Raw genomic sequence first — 9,545 nt, 5'->3', positions numbered from 1 at the left:
CCCCAAGTACAAATAAGTACCTGTATATACTATGTAAACCACTTTAAATGCAGTTGCAAAAACTACAGAAAGTTCCATTTCCCAACCTCTCTCCCCCTTCCCTTCCCCCACTTTGGTGATAATCCTCCCCTACTACCACAAACACTCAATGCTAAAATACCCTTCAATTTATCCCATAAGTGGGATGTTACCATCCTAGGTAACGTCCCCCATCATGTACTATCACTTTAAATCATTCCAATGCCCACAACACAAAGGTAGCAAAAAGATTCAGACTTGCCTTATCTGGATTCTGAGAACACCTTTGATCCTTGAGTTCCGACTCTTTTTTGCTCTTCCCTTTTTTGTCATTTCCTTTACAGTCTAATGAAGCAGAAAGGTGGGGGCTTGCAACTAACCTACTGGAAAGTGTAACAGAAAAAGCATTTCCTGATCATTCAGCAAGTACAATGGGCTTATAAACTGCTGCTCAAACAGGAAGCAAACCCTGCCTATTAAACATGTATCCAAGCAAACAGTGTCAAAAAGCAGAATCGAAAGCAAAGGACTGCAGTTCACAAGCAACAGCAATACTGTACTATCACATTCCTGGAGGCTACACATAAACACAGGCTGTGAATAAGTACACACACCCTGTGCAGTGCAAAACAAAAGTATAAGTAGTAACCATTTGCACCTTTATGGAGTAAAACAATTAATTCTTTTAAAACTCAGCCTGCATCCTTGGTGTGCTATCTGAAAACTGGTAATATTTGCACTGAAGAGAAAGTAATTTTATGGCTTATTGTTTTAGAACGTCTTTCAAATAGCTCTTCTGCCCAGGATTCTGGGCATAATTACATAAAATTTGATTGTACCCTTGCTTGGAAAAAGTGGAATAAAATAAAGAGCTACTCCAATCCCCTGAAAAAAAAGGTTTATTACACACTATGCAAAATAAACAGCACTGTTTTGGAGTCAGTCTTATTTCAAACTCTCCCCACCCCCCCCCAATAAACATAAAAATAGACGTTTTCTTTGTTTGGAATTAGGAGTGGTATCAGTTTGTTATCGTATTAGAGTTGTAGCAGTCCCATTGTGATTATTCTTAGACATTGATGCTTAGTGCTTTAGGCAGGGCTGTGGAATCGAAGTCGTGGATTCAGAGTCATTAAACGTGTATAAACTCCAGCTTCAAAACAAAAAACACAGCTGATCTCTATATATAAAAGGCAACACCAACGTTCTATGAAGCCTCCAACCGGAAGTGTGAAGGGGGAGAGATATCCGGTTTCCCCATGAGTGTCTGCCCCGCCCTCGCTCTCTCTCTCTCTAACACAAACAGTAAAGGAAAACAGCAAAGCAGGAAATCAAATCGCTCTCTCTAACAATGAAGGACTCAGAGGGGGGAGGGGAGAGAGGGCAGAGAGGGCAGGAGGAACACACACACTCCCACATGCACACAGAAGAAAACCTTGCTAGCCCCCGTTTCATTTGCATCAGAAACGAGGCTTTTTTACTAGTATATAATAAACAGTTAAATTTAATATATATCATCTATTTTTGTCCTGGATCTAAAGTACTGGTAAATGTAAATTATATTTACCAGTACTTTAGATCCAGAACAAAAAATGTAAAGCCTATCAGTCAGCGATGGACAGTAGAAAACAGAGGAGTCAGACTCGAAGGTTTTGTGTACCGACTCCATAGCCCTGGGTCATGAGAGAGAGATTTGCATGCAGTACAGGAAGTGCATGCAGATCTCTCTCATGAATATTTATTATGGATATCCTGAAAACCTGACTGGCTGTGGCCACATGTGATTAAGTTTGCACATTCAACAACTTCAGATCATTTATGTCCAATAAAAAAAAGCATAGTAACATTTGAAAGAAATTCATCTTATTTACTTAACAGATCATAATTACAGTAGCATAATACTGTAAATACAAATTGGCCCAGTCTACTTAGCTGTACTTCTCACACTTTAGGTAGATGGATTACAAATTCCCATAATTCTCCAAAGTGAGGACTGAGTAATGGCCAAGTAAGCCAGGCCACTATGACTAGCACCCCAACCCGTCCTTAAGCTAATGCAGGGGTTCTTATCCTATTTTGATTCTTGCATCCCTTTAACTGATAATGTGAAATTCTCATACCCCCTCCCTAAATCACAAGTGACTGTCAGCAACATATGTCATGTTAGCTGCTAACATTGTTAAAATTACAATACAGTTATATTACCAATAACTGTGCTAATAACTGCCTTCACTCTGTGTAGTAAGTTTCATCACACTGCTAAGACTTTTCTGTACTCTGTTTGACCTCTTTCTAGCATCACTGGTTCAGAACCCCTGTGCTCACATTATTTTATTTTTGTATTTTATTTCGATTTTGCTCACAACTTTTTCAGTAGTAGTTCAAGGTGAGTTACATTCAAGTACATTGGATATTTCTCTGTCCCAGGAGGGCTCACAATCTTAAGTTTGCACCTGAGGCAAGGGAGGGTTAAGTGACTTGCCCAAGATCACAAGGAGCACCAGTGGGATTTGAACTGGCCACCTCTGTATTGCAAGACCGGTGCTCACTCCTCCACTATAGCTACATTCCATGTAGAATCTCAAATAGTAGCAACAGAATTTCAAATAGTAGCAACATTCCATGTAGAATCTCAAATAGTAGCAACATTCCATGTAAAATCTCAGATAGTAGCCATAGAATCTCAAATAATTTATTTGGATTTTGCTCACACCTTTTTCAGTAGTAGCTCAAGGTGAGTTACATTCAGGTACACTGGATATTTCTCTATCCCAGGAGGGCTCACAATCTAAGTTTGTTCCTGAGGCAATGGAGGGTTAAGTGATTTGCCCAAGATCACAAGGAGCAGCAGTGGGATTTGAACTGGCCACCTCTGGATTGCAAGACCGGTGCTCTAACCACTTGGCCATTCCTCAGATAATATCTGAAAAGAAAGCCTTCTATGCAGCTTACAAAGGACAAAGTTACCAATCAAGGGAAAGCATACTCTACAGGTAAGGAATACCATATCTAGTAGGGTTCATCTAATAACACACATCAATTTCATACGCATTTTTAAAAATGGCATAAGTTCATATGAAACATGGTTAATAAACAAGGAGAAAACTGACATGCTACTTCAAGCAGGAGCATAACTCAGCTACCCCACTCTCTGCATGGATGGGCAGCATTATAACATCCTAAAAAAAGCAGAATCCCCCCCTCTCTCCCCTCCCCCCCACCCTTCAGTAAAGGAGAATCCCTTGATGTTAATTTGGAACTTGATACATGAAGAGAGCTAATCATTTTCTCTCTGGTGCTATTCAAACCACTGCAGGGTTACTCTTAGTGGCTGAAATGGGAGGTTGAAGGAAGATCAAGGGTAATTAAAAGGACAGAGGCCCTGCACCTACTCCAAGAGAATACAACTTCAGAAGCTCCAAAATATATTTTACAGTTATATTTTTATCCTTTTGGGATACTGCATGTGACTTGTTTTACAAGACTTATGTCTAAGTAGCGCTATATAAATGCTAAGTAGTAGTAGTACTAGTAAGCAAGCTCTGAAACCTCTTCTATAGCAGGCTTGTCCAAGTTCAGTCCTCAAAGACCGCAAGCACACCATACTTTCTAGGATATCCCTAATGAATATGTATCCCCTCTAACCTCTGTGAGAAATTCCTCAAAACGTTACAATTATATATCAATTACCCTAGTAACTTTGGTTGTTTTTAATATGAATTCTTTATTTATTCTTTATTCCTTACAAATTTATAATTCTATAAAACATTAAAACTCCCTCACCTTCACATACTCAATCACACACATTCACACCAAACTAACATTAAATTGTTTTAAATTCACAGCGTGAGTGATTCAAACTATCACAAGTTCCAAAGTGAGTTCTCACCCATATATTAACAACACCGTTTGTCTTTCCTTTTTCTATAAAGAATTTAACTGTGATTCTATATCTAACCACAGAAAAGTTCTTAATATCCAGTACAGCAGTCAAAATGACTCTCCCTGGTATCATAAAACAGTCACTTTTCCTAAGATTCTCTTTTCCTGGTGAATTGTTAATTGCTTCTTTTTTCAATTTGCATCTCAATGTCATGGGCTTCAATCTGAGGGCTGTTTTTCTTGCTGTGATTGCCAATTCAGCTCAACTGGATCAGGCTACACAGTACCTCCATTGTTAATCCCTCCCCTGTTCATTTCACTCAGTCTGTGTTTAACCAATGCCCAACACAATTGTGTTTCGCTCTACGCATCATCAGGGGCGATGATTCTGATTCTAAAAAAACAACAGTGAGGAATACTATCTTGCTTCCTAGATTATGTTTCTGATAAATCACTTTGTGTTTATATGTTTCACATACCTTATCATATTTTCTATTTCATTATGCTCTACAGCTCAGTCAGGTCGGAACACCCACCTGCCTGTATCAAATGGGGATTACTCCTCCTCAGACAACACTCATGGGTCCATCCAAGTTTCTGTCCCTTCACCAGTGGATTGCACAGTTCCTGTCTTTTATAACCCCGCCCACTCAATAGTTTTGTTTAATCCTGTTGGAGAAACTGTCCTCCATTGGAAGATAAAACATTGTTCTATCTTTAACATATTGTGTAGTATATTGCCCCCCCTGGTGGCTTCTATTTGTACCAATACCGTAAATCTCAATTCTTCCACTCCATGTCCTAATTAGATCCAGTGATTCACCAGTGGGGCTTCCCTTTTACTCAGTCTTATATTGCTTAGATGTTGTGCAATTCAGTATTTAATTTTCTTTATTGTTTGTCCTATGTATATCAAGCCACATGGGCACTGGATTGCGTATATAACATAATCAGACTCAAAATTTGTTTTACTCTTTAAGTAAAGCGAATGCTACATACCTGTAGAAGGTATTCTCCGAGGACAGCAGGCTGATTGTTCTCACTGATGGGTGACGTCCACGGCAGCCCCTCCAATCGGAAACTTCACTAGCAAAGTCCTTTGCTAGTCCTCGCGCGCCCGCGCGCACCGCGCATGCGCGGCCGTCTTCCCGCCCGAAACCGGCTCGAGCCGGCCAGTCCAGTATGTAGCAAGACAATACACTTCAAGGGAAAACACAACTCCAAAGGGGAGGCGGGCGGGTTTGTGAGAACAATCAGCCTGCTGTCCTCGGAGAATACCTTCTACAGGTATGTAGCATTCGCTTTCTCCGAGGACAAGCAGGCTGCTTGTTCTCACTGATGGGGTATCCCTAGCCCCCAGGCTCACTCAAAACAACAACCAAGGTCAATTGGGCCTCGCAACGGCGAGGACATAACTGAGATTGACCTAAAAAATTTACCAACTAACAGAGTGCAGCCTGGAACAGAACAAACAGGGCCCTCGGGGGGTGGAGTTGGATCCTAAAGCCCAAACAGGTTCTGAAGAACTGACTGCCCGAACCGACTGTCGCGTCGGGTATCCTGCTGCAGGCAGTAATGAGATGTGAATGTGTGGACAGATGACCACGTCGCAGCTTTGCAAATTTCTTCAATGGAGGCTGACTTCAAGTGGGCTACCGACGCAGCCATGGCTCTAATATTATGAGCCGTGACATGACCCTCAAGAGCCAGCCCCGCCTGGGCGTAAGTGAAGGAAATGCAATCTGCTAGCCAATTGGATATGGTGCGTTTCCCTACAGCCACTCCCCTCCTATTGGGATCAAAAGAAACAAACAATTGGGCGGACTGTCTGTGGGGCTGTGTCCGCTCCAGGTAGAAGGCCAATGCTCTCTTGCAGTCCAATGTGTGCAGCTGACGTTCAGCAGGGCAGGAATGAGGACGGGGAAAGAATGTTGGCAAGACAATTGACTGGTTCAGATGGAACTCCGACACGACCTTTGGCAGAAACTTAGGGTGAGTGCGGAGGACTACCCTGTTGTGATGAAATTTGGTGTAAGGGGCCTGGGCTACCAGGGCCTGAAGCTCACTGACTCTACGAGCCGAAGTAACTGCCACCAAGAAAATGACCTTCCAGGTCAAGTACTTCGGATGGCAGGAATTCAGTGGCTCAAAAGGAGGTTTCATCAGCTGGGTGAGAACGACATTGAGATCCCATGACACTGTAGGAGGTTTGACAGGGGGCTTTGACAAAAGCAAACCTCTCATGAAGCGAACAACTAAAGGCTGTCCTGAGATCGGCTTACCTTCCACTTGGTAATGGTATGCACTGATTGCACTAAGGTGAACCCTTACGGAGTTGGTCTTAAGACCAGACTCAGACAAGTGCAGAAGGTATTCAAGCAGGGTCTGTGTAGGACAAGAGCGAGGATCTAGGGCCTTGCTGTCACACCAGACGGCAAACCTCCTCCAATGAAAGAAGTAACTTCTCTTAGTGGAGTCTTTCCTGGAAGCAAGCAAGATGCGGGAGACACCCTCTGACAGACCCAAAGAGGCAAAGTCTACGCCCTCAACATCCAGGCCGTGAGAGCCAGAGACTGGAGGTTGGGATGCAGAAGAGCCCCTTCGTCCTGCGTGATGAGGGTCGGAAAACACTCCAATCTCCACGGTTCTTTGGAGGATAACTCCAGAAGAAGAGGAAACCAGATCTGACGCGGCCAAAAAGGAGCAATCAGAATCATGGTGCCTCGGTCTTGCTTGAGTTTCAACAAAGTCTTCCCCACCAGAGGGATGGGAGGATAAGCATACAGCAGGCCCTCCCCCCAGTCCAGGAGGAAGGCATCCGAAGCCAGTCTGCCGTGGGCCTGAAGCCTGGAACAGAACTGAGGGACTTTGTGGTTCACTCGAGATGCGAAGAGATCCACCAAGGGGGTGCCCCACGCTTGGAAGATCTGGCGCACCACTCGGGAGTTGAGCGACCACTCGTGAGGCTGCATAATCCTGCTCAACCTGTCGGCCAGACTGTTGTTTACGCCTGCCAGATATGTGGCTTGGAGCACCATGCCGTGACGGCGAGCCCAGAGCCACATGCTGACGGCTTCCTGACACAGGGGGCGAGATCCGGTGCCCCCCTGCTTGTTGACATAGTACATGGCAACCTGGTTGTCTGTCTGAATTTGGATAATTTGGTGGGACAGCCGATCTCTGAAAGCCTTCAGAGCGTTCCAGATCGCTCGTAACTCCAGGAGATTGATCTGTAGACCGCGTTCCTGGAGGGACCAGCTTCCTTGGGTGTGAAGCCCATCGACATGAGCTCCCCATCCCAGAAGGGACGCATCCGTAGTCAGCACTTTCCTTGGCTGAGGGATTTGGAAGGGACGTCCCAGAGTCAAATTGGAGCAAATGGTCCACCAATACAGGGATTCGAGAAAACTCGTGGACAGGTGGATCACGTCCTCCAGACCCCCAGCGGCCTGATACCACTGGGAGGCTAGGGTCCATTGAGCAGATCTCATGTGAAGGCGGGCCATGGGAGTCACATGAACTGTGGAGGCCATGTGGCCCAGCAATCTCAACATCTGCCGAGCTGTGATCTGCTGGGACGCTCGCACCCGCGAGACGAGGGACAACAAGATGTTGGCTCTCGTCTCTGGGAGATAGGCGCGAGCCGTCCGAGAATCCAGCAGAGCTCCTATGAATTCGAGTCTCTGCACTGGAAGAAGGTGGGACTTTGGATAATTTATCACAAACCCCAGTAGCTCCAGTAGGCGAATAGTCATCTGCATGGACTGCAGGGCTCCTGCCTCGGATGTGTTCTTCACCAGCCAATCGTCGAGATATGGGAACACGTGCACCCCCAGCCTGCAAAGCGCCGCTGCTACCACAGCTAGGCACTTGGTGAACACCCTGGGCGCAGAGGCGAGCCCAAAGGGTAGCACACAGTACTGGAAGTGGCGTGTGCCCAACTGAAATCGCAGATACTGTCTGTGAGCTGGCAGTATCGGGATGTGTGTGTAGGCATCCTTCAAGTCCAGAGAGCATAGCCAATCGTTTTGCTGAATCATGGGGAGAAGGGTGCCCAGGGAAAGCATCCTGAACTTTTCTTTTTCGAGATATTTGTTCAGGGCCCTTAGGTCTAGGATGGGACGCATCCCCCCTGTTTTCTTTTCCACAAGGAAGTACCTGGAATAGAATCCCAGCCCTTCTTGCCCGGATGGCACGGGCTCGACCGCATTGGCGCTGAGAAGGGCGGAGAGTTCCTCTGCAAGTACCTTCTTGTGCTGGAAGCTGTAAGACTGAGCTCCCGGTGGACAATTTGGAGGTTTTGAGGTCAAATTGAGGGTGTACCCCTGCCGGACTATTTGCAGAACCCACTGATCGGAGGTTATGAGAGGCCACCTTCGGTGAAAAGCTTTCAACCTCCCTCCGACTGGCAGGTCGCCCGGCACGGACACTTGGATGTCGGCTATGCTCTGCTGGAGCCAGTCAAAAGCTCGCCCCTTGCTTTTGCTGGGGAGCCGCGGGGCCTTGCTGAGTCGCACGCTGCTGACGAGAGCGAGCGCGCTGGGGCTTAGCCTGGGCCGCAGGCTGTCGGGAAGGAGGATTGTACCTACGCTTGCCAGAAGAGTAGGGAACAGTCTTCCTTCCCCCGAAAAATCGTCTACCTGTAGAGGTAGAAGCTGAAGGCTGCCGGCGGGCGAATTTGTCGAATGCGGTGTCCCGCTGGTGGAGAGACTCTACCACCTGTTCGACTTTTTCACCAAAAATATTGTCCGCACGGCAAGGCGAGTCCGCAATCCGCTGCTGGATTCTATTCTCCAGGTCGGCGGCACGCAGCCATGAGAGCCTGCGCATCACCACACCTTGAGCAGCGGCCCTGGACGCAACATCAAAAGTGTCATAAACTCCTCTGGCCAGGAATTTTCTGCACGCCTTCAGCTGCCTGACCACCTCCTGAAAAGGCTTGGCTTGCTCAGGGGGAAGAGCAACCAAGCCCGCCAACTGCCGCACATTGTTCCGCATGTGTATGCTCGTGTAGAGCTGGTAAGACTGGATCTTGGACACGAGCATAGAGGAATGGTAGGCCTTCCTCCCAAAGGAGTCTAAGGTTCTAGCGTCCTTGCCCGGGGGCGCCGAAGCATGTTCCCTAGAACTCTTAGCCTTCTTTAGGGCCAAATCCACAACTCCAGAGTCATGAGGCAACTGAGTGCGCATCAGCTCTGGGTCCCCATGGATCCGGTACTGGGACTCGATCTTCTTGGGAATGTGGGGATTAGTTAATGGCTTGGTCCAGTTCGCAAGCAATGTCTTTTTCAGGACATGGTGCAAGGGAACAGTGGACGCTTCCTTAGGTGGAGAAGGATAGTCCAGGAGCTCAAACATTTCAGCCCTGGGCTCGTCCTCCACAACCACCGGGAAGGGGATGGCCGTAGACATCTCCCGGACAAAGGAGGCAAAAGACAGACTCTCGGGAGGAGAAAGCTGTCTCTCAGGAGAGGGAGTGGGATCAGACGGAAGACCCTCAGACTCCTCGTCAGAGAAATATCTGGGATCTTCCTCTTCCTCCCACGAGGCCTCACCCTCGGTGTCAGACACAAGTTCACGGACCTGTGTCTGCAACCTCGCCCTTCTCGACTCCGTGGAGCCACGTCCACGATGGGGGCGTCGAG

General features: G+C 46.8%; 1 protein-coding gene across 1 annotated transcript in view; it reads right to left on the bottom strand.

Annotated features, from left to right (window-relative positions):
* Window positions 1-232: 232 nt before the first annotated feature.
* Window positions 233-9,545, bottom strand: part of LOC115469743 (E3 ubiquitin-protein ligase TTC3-like) — a 99,141-nt gene continuing 89,828 nt past the window's right edge. Inside the window, exon 15 of the mRNA XM_030202530.1 lies at window positions 233-401. Within this exon, the coding sequence (XP_030058390.1) occupies window positions 233-401 (169 nt within the window). The remainder of the gene's footprint in view (window positions 402-9,545) is intronic.

Source organism: Microcaecilia unicolor, chromosome 4, assembly GCF_901765095.1.
Source record: "Microcaecilia unicolor chromosome 4, aMicUni1.1, whole genome shotgun sequence".
Taxonomy (NCBI): Eukaryota; Metazoa; Chordata; class Amphibia; order Gymnophiona; family Siphonopidae; genus Microcaecilia; species Microcaecilia unicolor.
The sequence above is the reverse complement of the archived record's forward strand: the minus strand, read 5'-3'. Positions and strand labels throughout refer to the sequence as shown.